Below are 22037 nucleotides of genomic sequence, written 5' to 3'. Positions count from 1 at the left end.
AGCAATATTTTGATGTTATCAGGAGGGCCCAATCCCTGGAGAAGGGCATCATACTTGGTAAAGTAGAGGGTCAGTGAGAAAGAGGAAGGCCCTCAATGAGATGAACTGGCACAGTGGTTGAAACAGTGGTGGACAGCAATGATTGTGAGGTTGATGCAGGACTGGACAGTGTTTCATTCAGCTCTACACAAGGTCACTCTGAGTCAGAACTGACAGATCGTTGTTGTTATGTGCCGTGGAGTCGGTTCTGACTCATAGTGACCCTGTACAGGTTTTCAAGGCTGTAAATCTTTACGGGAGCAGAAAGCCTCATCTTTCTCCCACAGAACAGCTGGTAGTTTTGAACTGCTGACCTTGCAAATCACAGCCTGATTCGTAACCACTACGCTACCAGCAAATAACAACAGGAGTGAGGAGAGGATGAGGGTGGGCGCCCAGGCACGTAGGTGTGAGTATAAAAGGGTAACATGAGGGATGCAGGTGGTGATGGGAATGCTGTGTATCTTGAATGTATCAATGTCCAATGTCCAACATCCTGGTGGACACCTTGTATATAATTTTCCATGATGTCACCTTGGGGTGGGGGAACTAGGCAAGTGTAAACAGGATCTCTCATTATTTGTTACCTGCATGTGAATCTACAATTATCTGAAAATAACTTATTTGACTAAAACAAACAAAGCAAAGGCCAAGTTTCTGGCCCCCTCTTCTGCACACACATCCTACCGCCCCCTCTCCCAATACATCTTATTAGGTGGCAACTGCTCCCACCAGCTGAGAACAGTGTCTGCGGAGGTCCCAGCTGCAGCCCTCAGACACAGGGACTGCATCTTCGTGACAGATGACTGGTTTCTGGGGATGCCTCCTTCCATGCCATTTTACCTTAAAAGAACTTGGGACCTCTGCCACTGCTGCTGTTAAATGCTGTCAAGTCAGTTCTGACTCAGAGCAACCCTGCATAGGGATTCCAAGAAGTGGCTAGCGGATTTGAACTGCTGACCCTGTGGTTAGCAGTCCAGTGCTTATCTTACAGCACCACACCAGGACCTCTGGGGGTAGATAAGTAACGAGAGGAAGCCAGGAGGGATGTGGCAAGCCAGTTGTTCGATTTGGACAAGACTCCTTTCCAATACTCAGCCTGCTTATCTGTGGAGTGGGGTGGAGAGTGCTGGCGGTGACCAGCATGGTGGTGAGGTGACCTGAGATACTGCTACGGCAGTGCCAGACCAGGGTCAGCTCCCAGTGGCTTTTGTGATGGCTTATTTTGGGGGTGGCATCTGGACGTGACTCTGGGTAGCTCTCTGAAGAGCTGTTCTCTTCTGCAGGCATCTGGGGGCCTACTCTTTGCTGGGCTTCAGCTTCTCCATTAAGACGACCTCAAAGGTTCCTCTTGTATGCTAAGTTTCACAAGCCACCAATATTTTCCTGGCCACCTGGGGTATCTTCCCGTCTTTCTGGGGTTCTGAGGGCCCTCAGCTAATGTGAGCTTGACAGCTTCGGGAACATGCCAACGGGAGCATCTGCCTTTGAACACTGGCTCTTTGTGGGCATGAACCCTGCACGAGAGTACATCAATACAGCTGCAACCACAGCTGGGAGCCCTCTTCAACTCTCAGTTGAACAAAATCTTGTGACCACTCCTACAGACATATTGCTTGACCTAGTTTTTTCCACTCTGCTTTGAGATAAAATTCAACCTTTCATTTCTAATTAGAATATGATTGAAAGTAGCAAACTCATGGAGCTTATCAGTCTACCTGGAGCTGCGTTAGTATTTTACTTGTGTTTGCTCATTTAATCCTCATGGAAACCTATGATGTAAGAGCTATTATTATTGGTACCATTTACAAATGAGGAAACTGAGAGCTTAGGTAACTCCTCCAAGTCACACAAGTTCAAGTGCAAGGTGGAGCCAGGTTAGAAACCCAGGCCGCCTGCTCCACAGGCTATATTCTGAAGCAATCACTGTGCTCCGTCCACTTTGTCTGAAGGAAATGGGAGGAAAAGCAAGCCCAGTGGTCTGTGAGAGCCAGGCCAGGTGGGGGGCAGCCCCACAACTCACCAGAGAAGAAAGGAGGTATCTTTGGTGAGGACCATAAGTATTTGTACCATACAGATGGTGCAGTAACTTGGGAGGCCCTGAGGTTTCCGTCCTTATCTGCCTGTCAAAGATGGGGGAGGAGGGAGGTGTAACTGGACAAACAGGCTCCCTTCCCATATAACACTGCTTCTCATGTCACAGAGAAATATGATCCCCTAGCACTTTCTGCTCTTACACTTACGTGCCTACATCCCTCCTCCCCTCCATTCTCCTCCTTGTTTTCTATGTAAGTCTCACCTTTCCCCCTGTGCCTTAGAACCTATCCTAGGATTCCCACCTCCTTCCTCTTATTGCTTAGATCTTTCTTAATCCATCCATTTTCAACAGAGGGGAATTAGATTGTATTTTCAGCCCAGCCTAGCCTCGGAGCCAGGGTCTGGTGGCCAAGGAGCTAGACTGCACACAATCAGAATGGAACTCAGGAACTACCCTTGTTACTTCACTCAACAAAAAATGACTGAGCCAGAAAGCAGAAAAGCCTTCAAAAGTGAGCTCTTTGGAGAGCGTAAGATGTCCCTGTGGCTTAGCATGGGGTGTACTCTGGAAAGCTGGGTTTATGAAATGTTCTCTACACCAGGAAGGGTCTGCCTCTGTCCTCTGGGCCCTTGTCTCCTAGGCCTTCCTGGTTTCCCCTTGGGCCACTGCTGCCAGCTGCCCTGGGGCATCACTCTCCACCCTCTGGCATGCTGCAGCCCAAGTTTAGTCTTTAAACCCACAGGTTCCTCCCAACTGCAAAGTGTTGTGCTTTCCATTGGCTGCAGGGCCAAGTCCAAGCACAGACCAGGAGGCACATGCCTCTGCTCTCCCCTTCCCTTCACCTTCTTCCATGACTCTGAACAACTGGCCTGCAGCCTTCAAGCCCTTTCCTTAGCTGTCTCACTTTCTACACTCAGCCTTCCTCCAAGAAACCCCCTCTCCACCCAGACGCCATCTGGAGGTACAAGCTGGAAGCTGCTCCTGAGGTTTCCCCCTGCCCACCCCCTGCTCTTGTTTTGTGGGCACTTGCCTGTCCTCTCCATGTTTGTGTCTCTCTGTCTCATGCCCCTCTCCCAACTCTGAGGACAACCCAACAGACCTGAACCATGTTGGCTCCAACTCACGGTGACTGCCTGTGTGCCAAAGGAGAACTGCGATCCGAGAATATTTTACTGACTTATTTTTCTGAAGCAGATTTCCAGGCCTTTCTTCTGAGGCACCGCTAGGTAGATTCAAACTGCTAACCTTTGGTTAGCAACAAACATGTTAACCATTTGCACCATGCAGGGAAATAAACCTAAATCTAGCCCTGCTGCTGAAGAGTTGACTCTTACCCATGATGCTCCTTGTGTTGCAGAGCTCTGGCTACAGTCTTTACAGAAATAGACTGCCAGGCCTCTTCCAAGCATGGTTTTGAACTGCCAACCTTTACGTTAGGAGTCAAGTGTGCAAAGCATTTGCACTAACTAAGGATTTGAAGCCAGGAATATAAAAGTACTATTCAGTGCACCTATGGAATCGGCTCAGTGGCAACTAGTTTATATGCAATCTGTGAAGCCGGTATCAAGGACATGTGACTGATTGAGCACACTTTTCCAAGAGTGACATTCTACTACTAAAGTTGGTACTCTTGGATGTTCTCATATAGGCTTTTGTGAGCAAGGAGCTGGCTGTCATCCTGGGTACATGGGCCTGCCTGGTTTACACTAGCCTGCCTCCACGTGTTGGGGGCTTTCAGAAAGTCTGCCTCCTGTGCCTATGTGGAGCATGGGGTCCCTGAAATGTAGCCTGGGACACAGACACAGCCTACATATGGCCAAAGAGGGAAGGGAAAAGGCAGTCATCACATTCTCCAACCACCCATACCAACCATGGCTGCCTTCTCAGGCCTGGGTCTGAAGAAATAACGAGAGAAACAAGAACAATTTCCTGGGTGTTGCAGGGTCCCTTTCATAACTGGTGGTCACGAAACAGCAAAATCATGCACTCTGCTGCCTTAAAAGCAAAAGGTAATGACAAAGGAGGAAACTGCAATATGAAGGAGGCAAAACTAGGGGAGGGGACGTGATTGTGTGGGAAGACCCTCATCCTGTGTCCTTGCTCTTGGGCCGTACATGCGGAAGTCCTCAGAAGCTAAGGATAGTGGTTCTACAACTTATTTTCTGGTGATTCAGCCCAAATGATCTAGCTGAAATTCTCCTATACAGGTACACAAAAACACATGGCAGGCTGTTGGCAATGGGTGAATCTAGAGATGGGTACTAGTCAACTGTTGTACAGGTTTGAGAAGTGTCATAATTAAAATTGGAGGGAAAGTAAAATTATGACTCTTTTTTGGATTTCCTTTACCAGTAGGGGCGGCCAAACATCCTTGGACAGGCCTGGGGCAGTAAGAACCTTGGGACAAGTGGACCTGATGTGAGGCTGTGTCTGGTAAGCTGGCCACATCTGAACTGGTCTTCAGCTCTAAGTGGGGATGCAACCCTTAGCTCAGGGACGTTTTCTTCCTTTTCTCTGGGGAGGAAGTGCAGCTAGGCCTGCTGGGTGTGCTGGGCCATAAGTTCCCCAGGCAGCGTCTTTGCAGAGTCATCAGCTTTTCCACAATAGTGAAAGCAGCTCTGCCTCCCCAGCGCCCGACTCTCAAAGCTGCTTCTCCCCAAACCAACGGAAGAGGAAAGGAGAAAGAGATATGTGCAGGATGAATTTGAGGAGGAGGATCAAGGGACCTGGATGTTCAGGGACTAAAGCAACCATGTAGATCAATTCACAGACTACACCCCTTCCCCGGTGGAGCTGCCCCTTGGGGGTGCTCACTAGTTTAGGCATTGGTTAAGTTTCAGCGCTTCGACAGACAGTGAGGAATATATACAACCCATGAGCGATAGCACCGACTGAATCAGGTAACCAAGGTAGATGTCTCAAAAGTGAGCCAGTCCTTTTCTTCTCAGAGGGAAGTTCTGTGGACATTGGGTCCAGGGACCACTGTGGGATGTTGCAATCTGCCTTTAGCTCTGGTTACAATTAGTCAAAGGCTAAATATGGTCAAGTTTTCAAACACCAGACAGGAGCCTTCTGAGGGCCACAGACAGTAGCTATGGGACGTGTAGGAAGATGCTGAACAGGGGGTGTGTGAGGTGCTGGGAGGGGAAAAGGTGCAGGATCAAATTACAGAAATCAAAGGCAACTCATGGCTCCTGAGAACAGAGAACTCACCATATGGCTGGGCAGCCATGAATATCCACTAGCCAGGATGAGCTTGGAGGGCATCCAGGGATATTTATAGAGAGTAAGAAGTGGCTCAGTAAGATTAAACCACCTCAACATGTCAACAGTGGCTGTGCTCCGAGTGTTGGTGCTTTTTCCTCCCTGATATGACCTGCTCATAGGGCCAGCTGGGCAGAAAGCAGTGCATCCCACATTGAAGTCACTGGACCAGACAAACTGTTGGGGAGTGGGGAGACCTTCAGCAATCTGTCCCCCTGGTCTCCTGTTCACAGGAGAACAACTCTGCACTACACCCAAGGCCTTTCCAGGAAGAAGGGACTTGCTGTTCTTATCGGGACCCTAAGTGTATCGATTTCTACGTCCCCAGAGTTATAGTGGAAATGAGCACCTGGCTCAGTGTTGAGAGAGCTGTGTCCCTTGATAAGTCACTTGTCCTCTCTGGGCTTAAACTTCTGAAACTGCACAGTGCTGGTACGAAGACTAATTTCCCAGAATCCTGGTGAGACTGGAAGATGATAGTGTCTGGCACAGAAGAGCGGGTGATCATATTTCAGGGTTCATGGTAGGACATATAAGGGCAGTTCTCTTGCTTTGCATCTGTGGGCTTCATACTTGCCAGAGGAGCCTGTCCTCTGTGGGCAGTGTTGACAACACTGGGTGGTAGTACTGAGACCACTTGCTGCAGCACTCCCCCACCCCCCCACAACAAACACCCTGTTTGTGACCTTGGACCACAGAACCCAGCTGCTTCCCAGACACAGAACTGCCTACCTTCCTGGGCATCTGCCCAGTGCTGGCCTCCAACTGGGTCCTTCCCTCCCTTCCAGGGCCCGCTTCCTTAGCTTGTTAGGCAAACTGTTTCTTTCTTTTCCAGGCCTTTAGAGCTGTCAAGCTCCATGGGAAATATCTTAGCTAAAGCTGTGCCTTACATCCGGGAGGAGCCTTTTCTGAACACATTTTCCCCTTGGCACTGCTATTTTTAGCACAGGCAGCATGTTCAAAGGAGACTAAGGGTGGTGCAGGCTGGAGCTCCCAGAGGAGGGTGGGCCTCCTGCTCCTTGCTGATCACAGCGGGCCACCTTCCAGGCAGGAACTGTGCCAAGCTTCAGAGTGAGCACACCAGTTACCTGGCTGGCTGGCTGGGCATCTGTGCAGGACACAGACGAGGGTGCACAGGGTGAGAACACAGCGAGGCCACGGCAGACTCACACATTGCCAGAAAGCCGCCCACGGAATTTTCCATGATTTCAAAATTGAGATAAAAGTTCTGAAATTAGATACTTTTAAACAAAGAGAGCTTGGAGCTATTCTATCTTTTCTCATCCACGTTATTTTCAGGTAGTGAGATAAACAACTTGGATTTGCACCTCGATGTGCCTGCTCAGAGATTCCCAAGGGGGAGATTTCTCCCTTCCCATCTACTGCTGTCCTGGCGCATCTGCTGCAAAGAGAATTGGCTTTCCTAGAGATGCTCAGTGAGACATGAGCCATTCTTGGGGTGCTGGCCATTGGACAGCTCCTCTCCCACTGAGACACCCTCACATGAGACTAGCCTTAGCCAAAGGCTGTATGGATGAAGCCAAGGAGGTGAGGATGAGTCTCGTAGACATAAACACAAGCTGGATGAGGGTGCCGACACCAGGGCTTTCAAATCCAAGTTCTGCCAGTACTGGCTGTGTCCTCAGGTGGGTTATTTAACCTTCCTGAGTCTCTTTCCTCATCTGTGGCCAGGGTTAACTGGAGCTCCTCTGTCAGGATTAAGTGAAACAGCACGTTTTGGCTTTGGTCGTTCTGGGTCTTGAAGCTGTGCATTTTCACTGAACAGAACTGTCTTTTTGTTTTGTCTTTATCCAAATGTTCTCTCAGAAAGACCAAGGCTGGGGCTTGGGAAGCACTGTTTTTAAATTAAAGTTTTTAGTTGAAAGTGGATGTCTTGGGTGGCCCAGATGCCCTCTGGCTGCTCATTGGCCCCATAGCTCCCTAACTGTCTTACCAGCCTGGTCTCTTACATGCATTCCTTGACCCTACTGTACAGCATATCCTTCTTCCACAATTAGCCCCTGACCCTGCTGTAGAGCATCTCCCTCCTCCACATGCATTGACTAATTACCCCAAGCTGCCCTCTCACTAGATAACGTTGAGGGCCTGGAGTCCACAGCGGCATCCTTAAAACTTCCCTCCATCTCCCAGAATTCTCTGGGAGCCTGTAGGGAAGTAAGTTCAAACTTCTAAGGCAAATGGGAAATTGAGGCAGAAGAGTGGCAAAATGACTAGCTCAATCCTGAAGATCATTCAGGTGTCTTCCTGATATCCAAGGGTACTTCCTGCCAACTGGTGCCAAACCCAAAGGGGCCCCTTTTTCAGAAAGCCTGGCTGAGGACCAACCCCACCCAAACTCTCAGGCTGACTCCACAAAAGGGCACCTCCTCACAAAGGCTGCTGTAAGGATGAGGTCAGCCCCACCTGCCACACATAATGTCTCAATCAAGGGGCAGGGAGGCACGAACACAGAGTGGCTTGAACTTAGCTAGGGGTGGGCTAGTTTGCTGACCACCACTTTCATAGACCAACCCCAATCTCTGGAGTTTGGGCTCTGCTCACACCTAGCATTTTAGGCACATGACTGGCCTTGACCTATTGTTGTCCACGCTGTGCCTCGTGGCTGTCTACAGGAATGAACTCGTTGACAACAATGACAGCATCTCTTTTCCAAAACTGCTTTGCCTCCTTGTCTGAATTTCTTTCTATTGATTTTGCTTTTATGGAATCTTGGGGGCTGAGATGTGTTCTTGCCAGGGCAATGGCTTCTGGAGGAGGGGGCTCTAGAGACACTTCATGATCTGACCTCAGTATCACTCACCACACCCCCACCTGTTGCTCTCTATGTTCTGAATGAACAGAACTCCTGCCGTTCTCTGATGGCTCCAAGCCTGGCCTTCACCAGTAGTGTCTCCTCAGCCCCTTCAGTTTCGGCACCCCCAACCTGAATCCATTCTTGCTCTTTCTGAGACCACTATCCTGACTTCCCTTAGCGTAGTGGTTACGAATCGGGCTGCGGACCTTTAAGGTCAGCAATTCGAAACTACCAGCCGCTCCGCGGGAGAAAGATGAGGCTTTCTACTCCCGTAAAGATTTACACCCTTGGAAACCCTATACAGGGTCACTATGGGTCGGAACCGACTCGACGGCACTTAACAACAACAACAACAACATCCTGACTTCCCTTAAGGACCACCTTCTCTACTTTCAGTCTGTGAGGCTTGGTAGATTTCACATCTCTCCTTCTCCCCTTTCTGAGAAGACCACACCCAGGCTTGGACAATCCACCAATTAGAATCGACCCTGAGACTTTGGCTGGAAGAAGGTGTGCTCTCTTTCTACTGGGGCTGTTTAGGTAAAGCTATTGGTGGCCATCTTGGCCTTCACCTGGGGAATTCTGGTTAGGGATGAAGCCAAATCAGGACAAAGGAGAGCTGGGGAGAAACAGACCATGAACAAGACTTTTGAGCCCTGGATCAAGCCATGTCTGAAACCTTCAGTTACAGTCATTCACCAGTAAACCCCTTTTTGGCGTTAACCATTTTGGCTTGGGTTTCTGTCTCTTGTCACCAAAAGAGACCAGACTGATAATGCATCACTGTAGGATAAGCAAGGTTAGTTTGAACTGCAAGGTTGGAAGTTCAAACTCACCAGTTGCTCCTCAGAAACCTTATACTGGGTCACTGTAAGTAGGACTGACTCGATGCTATAGTACTTAACAACAACATCCTTTTTACATTTAGGGTGCAGCTCAACATTATACTCCTCCCCCATGACCCTGAAACCAGATGATATTCTGTGCTCCTGTTATCTAGGGAAAGGTGGTGCATGCTGAGGGCAGAGACAGAACTCTGGGGTACCTCCAGGGCTGCTCCCCACCACCCTGGTTTTCAAAATAACCCGCCCTTACTTTTGAAAATAACTCTCACCTCTGTCTTATTCCGAGAGAGCACACTGGAATCGATTGGCCCCAGGGACATGTTTGGCAGGACAAAGTTGAGTACTTTCGCAAGGATGACCTAGATGAAGGGAAGACAGGACCTGTGAATATGAGTGGAATCCACACCTAGTTTTCCCCAAGGGAAGTTTGTAATTCAGCAAGGAAAATGACACCCAAATTCAACATCAGCCAGATTTTTCCTGGGGTCTGGGTGCTCAAGATAGAACTCCAAGGCACTCTCTATCCTGACTCAGTCAGGCACTGACAGCACCGACCCCTGTCCACAGTAGGTGAGTGGGAGAGGTGGGCCCAGGCCTGGCAGCAGAAATGCCAGGGCTATTTCTGCCTGCTCTGGAGGCTGTGTGGCTTGTCTTCCCCGCAACCACTCATGGCTACAATTTTGAATTATTTGTAGGAGCTACCTAGGCAGGCTCTGGGGACACTAAAAATACATGGCTAGAGCAGACCCTCCTGGTTCCCTGGAAGTGAGGCAGGACAGCCCAGAAGGGAAGAGCCTGGAATGAAGCTGTCTGTCAACTTGGCTTCTCTTGGAGGGAAATAAAAAGAGCTACCAGCCCAATTAGACGTTAGTGTGGCCGAGGAAACAGGCCTGGATGGGGCCCCAGCACTGTTGCTGGTGGACTTGGGTAAAGATCTCAGCAATGAGGAGTCTCCACTTCCTTACTGCAAAATGGGGACTTTGACACCCTCAGGGGACAACTGTATCAGCTAAGCTATGCCACCAGTGCAAAAATATCTAACACATTAGTAGGTGCTTACTACATGTTCACTGAATTCAGACCAGATTTGGGAAACTACACTCCCCACCCCCTCCCACCCCTGCTGCTCTCCTCAGCTCATGTGTTACCAGGAAAAGTGAGACTCAGAGCCAATGCCCCGCTCAGAGAGAGGCTGTTTGCATTTCTGAAATGTGCACAGACACCGGGGGATGAGAGATGCTATTTCGAAAGTGAGCTGTGAAATGCTGAAATTAGAATCCCATAGAAGGTGGAAGCAGAGACTCTCAGAACACGTCAAGGGCACATAACACAGCTGGGAAGCAGGCCCGCGGTCCCCGATGGGAGGGGGCCGGCACTCACACATTACTGAAAAGTGGAGCGTCGGGCAGTGTGTGAAGTGTTCAGCTCTGAATCTCCACAGCACTCCTGTGAAGTGAGGGTTCATGACCCCGAAACAGACCAGGGTCCAGCCCAAGACTGCACTGCCCTCCCCAGGCTACACTGCCTTTCTGTCTTCTCTCAGACTTCTCCTCTTCCCCAAGCATGATCACAGATGCTCTCCATGCCCATCATTGCTGACCTTCCCTTTAGACCCGAGCTGCTGAACACTCCGGTGCCTAGGCCTGCACGAGCCTGCGTGGTTGTGGATTGCAGCTTACATGCCATGAGTGCGTCTCAGAGCATCAGGGACCAGGTAAGAACTAAACAGGGCCTTGTTCACAGAGGAGCACAGACAGGGCGCTGTCCTACGGTTCACACCATCAGCTCCCCATGCGTCCACAATGGTCATCCCAAAGACCCACTGCCATCGAGTGGATTCCACCTCACAGCAACCCTGCAGGACAGAGTCCAGCTGCTCCTTAGGATTCCCAAGACTAGAAATCCTTACAGGAGCATCATCTTTCTCCTGCAGAGTGGCTGCTGGGTTTGAACCTCTGATATTGCAGTTAGCAGCCCAATGCTTGGCACACTGTGCTATCAGGGCTCCTTACAATAATCAGTTGTTCCTTTTTAGTCCAAAATGACTCCCCAGCCTTGATGAGTCATAACACCCAACCTTGGTGCCCAGGTGAGGAACATTTATTCACCTTAGCTTGCTGCCACTGATGAGGCAGGCCCTAGGCCAAACCCTGCCTGACACTGAGGACCTGACCGTCCAGCGTAGACATAACGGGAGTTGGCCCACATGATCTGGATCCTCGGAAGGCAGACATGTGGGTTGGGTTCAAGAGTTGAAGTGGTACGTGGGCCAGTACAGGCAAGCCCAGGAAAGGGCAGCCCAGACTCCTAGGGACTCTAGGCAAGGAGCTGGGTACTTCAAACACGATTGACCTGTCTGTAGACTAGGAACCGGGAATTCTTCTGAGAGTTGGGATTTGTGCTTCCAAAGGAGAAAACTGAAGAAACTATAGCAGATAAGCAGTGCACTGATTGCATTTCCCGAAGCTGTGACTGCCGTTCATGATGGTTTTCAGCCGGCTCCCAGGGAGGACAGAGATAGAACTCAGGGCACTCATACTACCAGTAATCACTCATAATAGGACTTGAGCAACAATGGCGCAAAGACAGCTTTCTTAGGAAACACATCGAAATACTTATGCCAACATCATACATAGCTGATTTCTAGACATTCTGCTGTTTTTAGTGCCTCTTGCCACTGCTCCCTGAATTGAGGCAGGGTTGAGAATGCCCTGTGTGCCCAGTCAGGATCTCAGCTAGGCCACGTGTGATGGGAGTGTGCAGACTCCAGCCTCTGGACCTGGACACACCATCCACTCACCCAGCACAGCCCTCTTGAGGACAAGCCCATCACTAGATTAGTCAGAAGGAGGCTCAGTGGCTCAACAGCTCAGCACCTGCCCTGGAACCAAGACTGTAAGAGGCACCAAGCAGAGCCCTTCCATTTCACTGAGTCTGTCACCTGTTCTTTTCTGCTTGCAAGTGATTTTGGAAGCCCATCACCTGATTCTATGTGGACCCAGGCAGAGTGCTGGTCATTTTCACAACTGCTCATCCTTGAATCTGCATTTCCGCCGCTGTCACCTTCTTAAACACAGTGTTTAGTACCAGTAAAAGTAAAGGGCTTCTGCTTACAAATTAAGTTGTCAGCTTAACTAGGATCAGAAAAGGAGATGTGGTGGCCCAGATCAGCTGGACTCTTGAGGAGAGTGGGGCACTTCAAGGTCACAGAGGACTACCTCTCCTGGGGAAAATGACAGGGCACCTGTCCTGTCCTCTTCCATGGCAGCACACTTTCTCTTTTCCAGGGGAACATTCTGCAGCTAAAGGAAGCTTTTAAGAGTCTTATAAGGAAAATGAAACAAATTACTTCCAGACGGACATTTCTTCAGAGGTGAAAACTTTTGAGGGTTGGGTCCCTAGGGGAACCAGAAAGTGGCCAGAGCTGACTGCCTCACCTTCCCCTCCATGCACGTTATGGGGGCTCCTGGTGAGGTCCTACTTCCAGATGGGAAGGGCAATAGAAGGAAAGCATGGGGCTAAGGACTGGGGAGGAGAACAGTAGGCCCCTGGGCATGCCCAGCTGCACACTTCCTGCCTAGGAGCTGGTGGGTCTAGGACAGGTGAATGCATGTAATAGGATTGGTCCTCATAACACAACACCAGCGGCCAAATATGTGTCATAGCAAGAGCCCTGTTTACTTCTGAGTGTGAGAGGTCAGGTCCCATCAGGTGTGGCAGCATTGTTTCTGCGTATCCATGGCTGGAGGCTGACACTAGGTGTCACCTCCAGGGCAAGAGTGCTGGAGATACGGGAGGCTATTGAAGCTGAGCACGTGGGCAGGGATGAGAAGAGGCCCAAGGCAGACATGGTAGTGAAGGGACAGGTGGAAGGAGAAGGTATGAAAGGAGATGTCTGGAGTCCAGGGATCCATTTGAAATGATATTTGGCTTCCTGCCTTCCTAGATAGCACTTGGTTTTGACTCTTCTGATTCTTGACTCCAGCCAGCTTACTGGTTGATGCGCAGGCCTACTTGGTCTTCTGACCAGCAACACTGGGCCATTATGGGACCTGTCACCCCAGGCACTAAGCTAAAATTTGAGGGACTGAGCTTTGTATGTAAAGTTAGAGCACCATGTCCCACTCCTGCAGAGAGGGTCTGATTTGATTGGGGTGAGGTGGTATCCTAGCACCAGGGTTTGTTAGCACTCACCAGATGGTTCCAGTATGAGCTAGGCTTGAGAAGTACTGGTGTGTGCTCAGGGAAAGTGGTTCTGACATGTTGGCCAGCACCGGGGCACTGAGATTTCTTTTATAAAGAAAGGATAACATATATCAAGGATATTTGAATTCTCTTTCCAAACTTGCACATTAACTTCCAAACCAAATTTCTAGTAGCAATTAACTGTCGCCTAACTATAGTCATGTCATGACCTAAAAAATTACCAGGGTTCAGTCTTTTCCCCACAAAGGACTCAAGACAGAAAACAGAGCCATCATCAGGGACAGCACTCCCAGCCCCTCCCAGCCTTGCCACGAGAAGACTAGGTTTGTCGATCCCATGATGACACTGCGTGAAGAGAGGGCTGACTGGCAAAGAAAGAGCTGAGCAGCACAGCCAGGGCCCAAACACCTATTTACAAAGGAGAGGAAGGACCCATCAGCGTTTAGGTAGAGTGGAGCTGCTGACCCGTAAAGGAAGTGGAATACAAGATACCACCGTTCCTGATGCCTGGGTCAACTCGATCAAGTTCCTGTGCATGTCCTGTGGGAGTGTGGAGAGAACCCCGAACCCAGCTTAAGAGAGGTGGTCTCACCAGGCTCCTTGAGGGAAAACCCCTCACCATGGCCAGTAGGCTTGGTCATATGAACACCGATCTTTGTTGTTGTTAGGTGCCATCAAGTTGGTAACAACTCATAGCGACCCTATGTACAACAGAAGGAAACACTGCTCAGTTCTGGGCCAACCTCACAATTGTTGCCATGCTTGAGCTCATTAATGCTGCCACTTTGCCAATCCATCTCAATGGGGGGCTTCCTCCTTTTCTCTGACCCTCCATCCTACCAAACATGATATCCTTCTCCAGCGACTGGTCCCTCCTGACAATATGTCTGAAGTATGAGAGATGAAGTTTGGCCATCCTGGCCTCTTAGGAGCACTCTGGCTGCACTTCTTCCAACACAGATCTGTTGGTTCTTTTGGCAGCCCATGGCACTTTCAGTATTCTCCTCCAACACCACAACTCAAAAGCATCAGTTCTTCTACAGTCTTCCTTATTCATTGTCCAGCTTTCACATGCATATGAAGTTATTGAAAATACCATGGCTTGGGTCAGGTGCACCTTAGTCCTCAAGCTGACATCTTTGTTCTTCAACATTTAAAAAACGTCTTGTGCAGCACATATGCCTTTGGTCCAGCCCAGTTAGTGGCTGCACAAGGAGGGGGAGAAGGAGTCAGGTGCTTGGGGATTTGAATCCTTGAGCAGGCTTATGAGTCTCAGTAATTTCATCTATAAAATTGGAGGATAAAACTAGCCTCCACCTGTGGAGTACAGCCTTCTCCCTCTCTGGCTGTGGCCTGAGAAAACACTCCATGAACATATGTGGGTAGAATGAATAAGCAAACCAATGAAAATGTTTACTCAGAGCAGAGATCTCAGCAAAAGTGTGTGATCAGTGGTTCTCCTATATATGGAGTGCTCACAGCTAGAACCCCGAATTATTTCACCTATCAAGGGGGCCAAGTGGCGCACCAGTGTGCCCCAGAGGTTAAATATGGCACAAAACCCTGCCTCTTGTGAGTTCACTGTAACACCAGATACATCCACGTATGCCGTAATTCACCCAAAAGGTTGTAATGACTCCCCAAAATATTTTTTTTTTCAGTGGTTGCTTGGAAAGGCTTAATCTGTGAAAGGTAATTATAATCCCTGTGTCCTAAAGGGGGGTCAGCTCATTGACCCGTGCAAAGGAGGACAGAGCTCCTGCCTTCCATGAGGCACACACTGGTGAGAAAGGTCCGGGGACACATGGTACAGTTAGGCTCCTGGGCTTCACGCCGTTTCTGCCTCTCACCAGTGCTGCCCTGCTAACTGTCATGTACAATGCCCGAAGACCCTGGCATGAAGGGGCTCACACACACATGCATTCAGGAAATGCTCTGGGGAGATGAATCCTCCCGGAATCATCAAGGAGGCCCCTTCGAGTGTCCTGAGAGCTGAGTGCCCAGCTGCACAGCAGACACAAGGGTCAGCTCAGGTCCCTGCCAAGTCTCAGGCTTCTGGGTCTAAATTTACTCCAAGTTTCAAAGAATGATAATTCTCCATCCCATCCCCCACTTCCTGTTCCTCTCCCATCTAGATTCTAATGACTAAAACCAGATGAGTGACATTTGAGTAGGAAGTGGACTGAGGTCAAGGCAAGCAGATCTGGCACGTTTTAGGGTGAAAGGGAGCATCGTGCCACACACACTGGCCTGAAGTGGTTTGTGCTCAAGGGGACCTCAGGCATGACTAAGGCTCATTTCCTTGTTCGTAAAATGGGAATGATTGCTTTATCTAATGAAATGAGACAGGATGTCACACGCCTATCTGAGTATAGGTTAATAGTGGTAGCTCCTCCACACACTTACTACCTTCTGCTAGAGAATGGAATCTTCTGGAAGCACTGGGCTGGCTCCACATCCTTTTCCCAGGACCCCAGAGGACAATGGTCAGGAAGCAGGCAAAGAAGGTCATTTAGAAGGAGTCTCCTATATACTCCCAGAGAAAGAAGGGACTCTGCAACCCTTAGTCAAGGTCCCTGGACTTTGTCCCTGGAAAAATCCATTCAAGGAGCCCAGGTTTTACACTCTTCTACACAGAGTTTCTCCTCTGTGCCAGGAAATGAAAACTCTAGCACAAGAGACTGAGTAACCCCCATGACACAACCTCATCCACTTTCAGATATACTTCTTTTTTCCTTTTCATTTACGTACATTTGAAAAAATATATAGCCAAACATACACCAACAGTTTCTCCATGTACTAGTTAATGAAAGGGATGACCTTCTTTAGGTCGTGTAACCATTTTCACCCTTTTTCTCAGAGTTGTTCCTCCCTCATCATTAACATAAACTCACTGCCCCCTAAGGTTCTTCTCTTTTCAAGTTGATGTTGTCAATTTCATCCTATATAGATAATTCTTAAGAGTATAATTTCCAAGGCAAAGAAGTAGTAAAAATTAAGCTAAACTACTGTTTGGTCAGAGACTTCAGGGGATCTTTGGGGTTTAGGGTTTAAAGGTGATCTCAGGGCATTGGTTTCAGGGGCTCATCCACTCTTTATGCTTCTAGGAAGTCTGAAATCCAAGAGAATTCAAAATTCTGTTTTGTATTTCCCCTATTTTGATCAGTATGCTTCTATGGAATCTTTGATCCAAATGTTTAGTAATGGTAATAGGGCACCACCCAATTCTTCTGATTTTATGGCAAAAAAAGCAGTTGTTCATGGAGGTAATTAGTCACATATTTCACAAAAAAAACCACATCCCAGCCCAACCCACTTCTGTAGAGTTGGTTCCGATTCACAGTGACTCTCTAGGACAGAGTACAACTGCTTGATAGGGTTCCCAAGGCTGTAACTCTTAATGAAAGCAGATAGACTGCCTTGTGTTCCTCCATGGAACAGCTGGTGGTTTTGAACTGTCCACCTTTAGATTAGAGGTTTAACCTACTGCACCACCAGGGCTCCTTACACATTCCATATCCTCCTCCTATACTGGACTCTCTTCCCCTGTTGCTCCTGATGAGTAGACACCAATTGTCGTGCCTTGAGTGGCTGCTTACAAGCTTTTAAGACCCCGGAGTTGAACTAGGAGTTAGAAAGAAGAACTAAACATGTTTGTTACTAAGCCAGGCAGCTGTGATGTCCCATGTACCCATGAACCTGAACCTCCAAACCAAGAAACCAAATCCTGTGAGATGTTTGGTTGTACATAAGCAGCCTCAGTAGTTGTTGTTGTTAAGTGCTGTCAAGTCAGTTCTGACTCATAGCGACCCTGTATAGGGTTTCCAAGGAGCAGCTGGTGGGTTTGAACTGTCAGCCTTGCAGTTAACAGCCCTATGCTTATCCTATAGGGCCACACCTTTTTTTTTTTTTTTGAGGGGGGTGTTGTAAATATATCTATCACAAAACTTTTGCCAATTCAACTTTTTACAAGTATATAACGTATTGACAGTAATTATAAGAATTCGCAGCCCTGCCCTTAAGCAATATAATACTGCCATCATTAACTCATCTCCTCCTCCTTCCCACCACCCCTGATAACCACTAATAAACTTTGTTCTCTATGTATGCATTTGCTTGTTCTTGTCTTTTTATGTGTGGTCATACAATGCCTGTCCTTTGTGATGGACTGATTTCACTCAGCATAATATCTTGATGGGCATTTAGAGTTTTTCCACCTGTTGGCCATTGTGAATAGTGTTGCAATGAACACTGGTATACAAGACTCTGTTTTTGAGACTTCTGTGTTGATTGCTTGTAGATACATAAACTCTGGAGGAATGCTCTAGAAACTGGTGACATTGGCTGGCTGCCCATCTCTAAGAAGGGAGGCTTTTCACTCTGTGCCTTTTTTCACTCTTTGAGCCACATAAATGTATTATTCTTAATATTTTTAAATAAAATAATTTAAAAAGGTTCTGCAAGGCTCTTTTTGGATGGCCTTCTGACAGGAGTAGAATGTATGTGGAGGAGGATCAGGCCATCTGGGGCAGGGGAGACAAATAGATCACAGACTCAGTCAAAACTGCTGAAGAATTAAAGGCAGCAACTGATGGCAGGTGGGGAAGATGGGTCCTACAGGTCTGGTGGCAAAAGGAATCTAATTTGTCTTGGTTAATAGGGTAGACCTGCATTTCCCCAGGGATAGCTGACTCCTGATTCGACAAAGCAATCTATCAGCACAAAGCTTTGAAAGGTTGCCTGGGAGCCACCTGAACATCATTGCAGGAGTTCCTGAGGACTCAAAGGAAACCTGGCTGCCCCAGCTACAGGCCCAGCTGCCTGACTCTCCCCTGCTTTATCAGGAAAGCTCCATGTGTCTGGTTTTTCTTCTATGAGAAGGCGTCCAAGGATGGGAGGGGAAGCCTGGATGTTAACCACAAGCTGTGGGATCCTGCCAACTCACTCATCCTTCCTAAAACTAAGTTTTCTCATCTGTAAAAGGCAGGTCAACCAGTTCCTTGGACAATGCTGGGAGTTAAGTGAGGGCATGGGAGGGTAGAGGGTTGCCATGACAAGTCCCCTTTCCTTCAGGATCCTGGCTGCCATACACACTCCACCCAGATAAGAAGGGACCTTATGTCCCATACTCATGGGACAAGTTAGGAAAGCCCATTTAGATGAGCACTATTTATGCCAGTATTGTTGTTGTTAGGTGCCATTAAGTCAGTACCGACTCATAGCAACTCTATGCACAACAGAACGAAACACTGCCTGGTCCTGGGCCAACCTCACAATTGTTGCCACGCTTGAGCCCACTGATGCTGCCACTTGGCCAATCCATCTCGTTGGGGGTCTTCCTCTTTTTCTCTGATCCTCCACCTTACCAAACATGATATCCTTCTCCAGCACTGGTCACTCCTGACAACATGTCCGAAGTATGAGAGACGAAGTTTGGCCACCCTGGCCTCCAAGGAGCACTCTGGCTGCACTTCTCCAAACACAGATCTATTGGTTCTTTTGGCAGCCCATGGCACTTTCAATATTCTCCTCCAGCACCATAAATCAAAAGCATCAATTCTTCTACGGTCTTCCTTATTCACTGTCCAGGTTTCAGTATGCCAGTGTTGTTGTTGTTGTAGTTAAGTGCCGTCGAGTCAGTTCAGACCCATAGCAACCCTGCATAGGGTTTCTGAGGAGCACCTGGTGAGCTTGAACTGCCGACCTTGCAGTTCAAACGGCTTTGCAGTCTGGTGCATTAACCCACAGCACCACACCAGGTAGGTTCTCATTATTCTATGGGAGGGGCAGGTGGTATGGCCTCTACCCGCTGTCGTAAGCATGGATTGAAGTTTACCAGTGACACAGTGTGGCTGCAGGAAGTTGGTGTGATTTCCTAACATAAAGTAGAATTCAAAGGCGCTTTCCAGCTCTCTTCTTTGGTCAACTAAAAAAGTAATTTTCCTGCTTAAACTATCAGAGATCCAAACTCTGGCAAATCCAGAGTTCACCTTGACTACCTCTTCTGTATTCCACATCAGTGAGAATTTCTAGATCAACGCCCATGGAAGCAACAGTCAAGAAACGGTCCCACTGTCACATGAGGGGAGGTCAGGAAAACTAAGGGTTGTGGCTGCCCAGTGTACTTGGCAACATGACACCCCCTGAGGGTCTCCCTGAGAGCCCTGAGAACTGGCTTGGGGGCAGCAACATGAGTCCAACCCTCTGGTCTACTATTTGGGTGAAGATAGGCACCCCCTGAGGACACAAAAGTTAGGATTCTCCATCCCACTGGTCTATCCTAATATGACACTGATCCTCAATGAGGGCCTTGCTGAGGCCACGAGTTTTAGCTCCTTCCCTGGGGAGAAAAGGCACTGGGTCTATTTCTAGTTGTTTGTTGGCTCACTTGCTTTGCTAAAGCAGCTGAAAGCCCCAGCATCAAAAAGCATGATCCACTCACATGTGCACTTGTTAAAACCAGAGAAAAAAATGGGGCATCAATGCAATGAGATGTGAAAATGCTCAAGGAGCACCGCGCAGAAAGGGACTTAGGGTTGCAATTACAAATTGCCTTGAATTCCACTCACTTTTTGCTGACACTGGCAGATACTCAATGAAAAATATGTCAAGCTTTACATCTCACTTGTTAACAAAAGGTTACTTTGTAGGACTAAGGTCTTCTATAATCTTTTTCTCTCTGAAAATTTACCAATAAAACATGTACAACCAGGAATTTTTTTTTTTTCTTCCTTGGGAGGTAAAAAACAACAAATCTCACTTCAGAAAGCACTGAACTCCAGTGGCAATAAGGTTTCATAGTCATCCCAATCTTAACACAATAGAACTTGAAGTCAAAGAATGGATGGATGTTAGTCTTTTCACCCAAAGTCTAGCCTCTAAATGCAGGTTCAGACACTGATGGAACTGCTGAAGCCCTTTAGAATCAGAAGACTTCTTACCTTGAAAGTTGTTGCTGACTCTGGACTGGCAAGGATCAAAGGCGAGATGAGAACCATGCCGGAGAAGTAGCTCGGCCTGTCTACAGCTGTGAGGATGGCGATGGCGCCTCCCTACAAGGTAAATTGGCAGAGCTGCTGTAAGCCACACGCTGTACAGACACAGCTCTAAAGGCATGATTAAAGACAGAGCCCAAGGCTGCAGATCCTACCTTGGAAAGGAAACCATTAAATGTTGGATAAACTAGATCTGCAATTATTACATTACAAATGTTTTTTCCTTTGGGTTTTCCAAGAGCAAACATTTCAGAGAGATATAAATAAGGTTCTTGCTTGTGGGCTGCAAGTTAAACAACAACACATTCCGGCTTCATTTTAAGCCGAAAGCTGGCAGACCCCCAATTCATCTATTCTTTTAGGCCTCATGCAAGACTTTTTGGAAATCTGATCATAAGAAGAGATTACTATGTTTTTTTCCTGGTTCAGTAAAGATCCCAGAAATTTAGGTTCCAAGAAAAATATTTAGTGAACTAAATGGTGCTGAAGGAAAAGGCCCTGTGTCTCTTTGCTGAAGCTTAAAGGGCATGGAAACCAATGTCTTGAAGTCTTAGAGGGCCAGGCATGTAAAATACAAACCAAGGCAAAGGGAAAAAAAAAAAATTTCACTCCAAGAGACGGTGAGCCCATGTGTGTTGTTAATGACCATCTTTTTGGATGTCGGTTGCCAGGCTTTCCTTCCAAGGCACCTCAAGTGGACTCAAACTTCCAATCTTTCAGGTAGCAGATGGGAATGGCTACACCACCCAGGACTTCCATAAATGGAGCCAGGCTCTGATAAAAGGGGGCAGGAGGCCTGCATTCAAATTCAAGATGTTAAAAATACTGGTGAGCATCTATGTCTCTATATGGAGTTAGCCTGAGGCTGCCAGTTGAGAACCCCAATTTAAAAATTACACTTGGTTGATTCTTAGAGGATTTTATGCATGTAAGAGGTGAAAAGGATTTTGAGCAACATTTCAGGAACTGTTTCCACCAGGGCCCCTTTGTCCTCAGTTCTTGTCCAATCCTGAATAAGACGGGCACCCTTTGGCAGTTTGGACCTCTCACTAACCAGGGACAGCCCCCTCTCCAAGAAGTGGCTCTGCAGGAAGCAGAAGTGCCCTCAGTATCCTCAAGATGAAACAGCACCAAGTGCCAATGTAGCTAAAAGGATCAGTTTCCGGGTCAGTTGGTGAGCACGGGGTGAGGCGCTGAGGCTCTGGGGCCTAGCTGGCATCTGGCCGACAACCATGAGGAATGAATAGCTCTCTCCGGGCCTGTCTCCAGGGCCTGAACCTGGACAGTTTCCTAAGCACTAAATTGCCTGGGAACTCCACAGCAAGGGGGACAAAGGGCACTGGCCTCCTACTCCCCCATGGAAGGGCTGGGCAGGCCCGAGTGGAGCCAGGTCCTCTGTGGTCTGCTTACCATGGAGTGACCCAGAAGGAAGACGGGCAGCATGGGGTAGTCTTTCTTCATGATGTCCACATGCTGTAGCACATCCCTGATGAAAACTAGGAAGTCAGACACCACCATCCTCTCCCCTTCACTCTGTCCATGGCCCACTGGAAGGGAAGGAAAAAAAAAATCATCATTACTGGTATTGACTCTGCCCATACCTGGCAGCCCCTCACCAAAAGGACCAGCTTCTCTTTACTGAGGTCCTTTCACTTTACTGGGTCAGGAACTTGGGATGGGTCATCTAACTCAGTCCTCAACAAACACACTTCAAAGTCAGGCATTTCCCCATGGGGGTACAGAGTGGCTAAGAAAGCTGCCTGAAGTGCTGACCAGGAGGTGTCCACTGCAAAGGCCCTGAGTGCAGCCAGAAAGAAGGAGATGGCAGGCATCGA

At 48.3% G+C, this 22037-nt stretch overlaps 1 protein-coding gene across 2 annotated transcripts in view; it reads right to left on the bottom strand.

Annotated features, from left to right (window-relative positions):
* MGLL (monoglyceride lipase) overlaps positions 1-22037 on the bottom strand; it is a 186249-nt gene that overhangs the window by 19032 nt on the left and 145180 nt on the right. The window contains exons 3-5 of one of the 2 annotated variants that reach the window (XM_006870493.1): positions 21613-21749; positions 20149-20259; positions 9271-9360 (exon numbers count right to left, since the gene is read on the bottom strand). In XM_006870493.1, coding sequence (XP_006870555.1) covers positions 9271-9360; positions 20149-20259; positions 21613-21749 — 338 coding nt within the window. The remainder of the gene's footprint in view (positions 1-9270; positions 9361-20148; positions 20260-21612; positions 21750-22037) is intronic. The other variant, XM_006870494.1, reaches the window with a different exon arrangement.

This window comes from Chrysochloris asiatica, unplaced genomic scaffold (genome assembly GCF_000296735.1).
Source record: "Chrysochloris asiatica unplaced genomic scaffold, ChrAsi1.0 scaffold00142, whole genome shotgun sequence".
NCBI lineage: Eukaryota > Metazoa > Chordata > Mammalia > Afrosoricida > Chrysochloridae > Chrysochloris > Chrysochloris asiatica.
The sequence above is the reverse complement of the archived record's forward strand: the minus strand, read 5'-3'. Positions and strand labels throughout refer to the sequence as shown.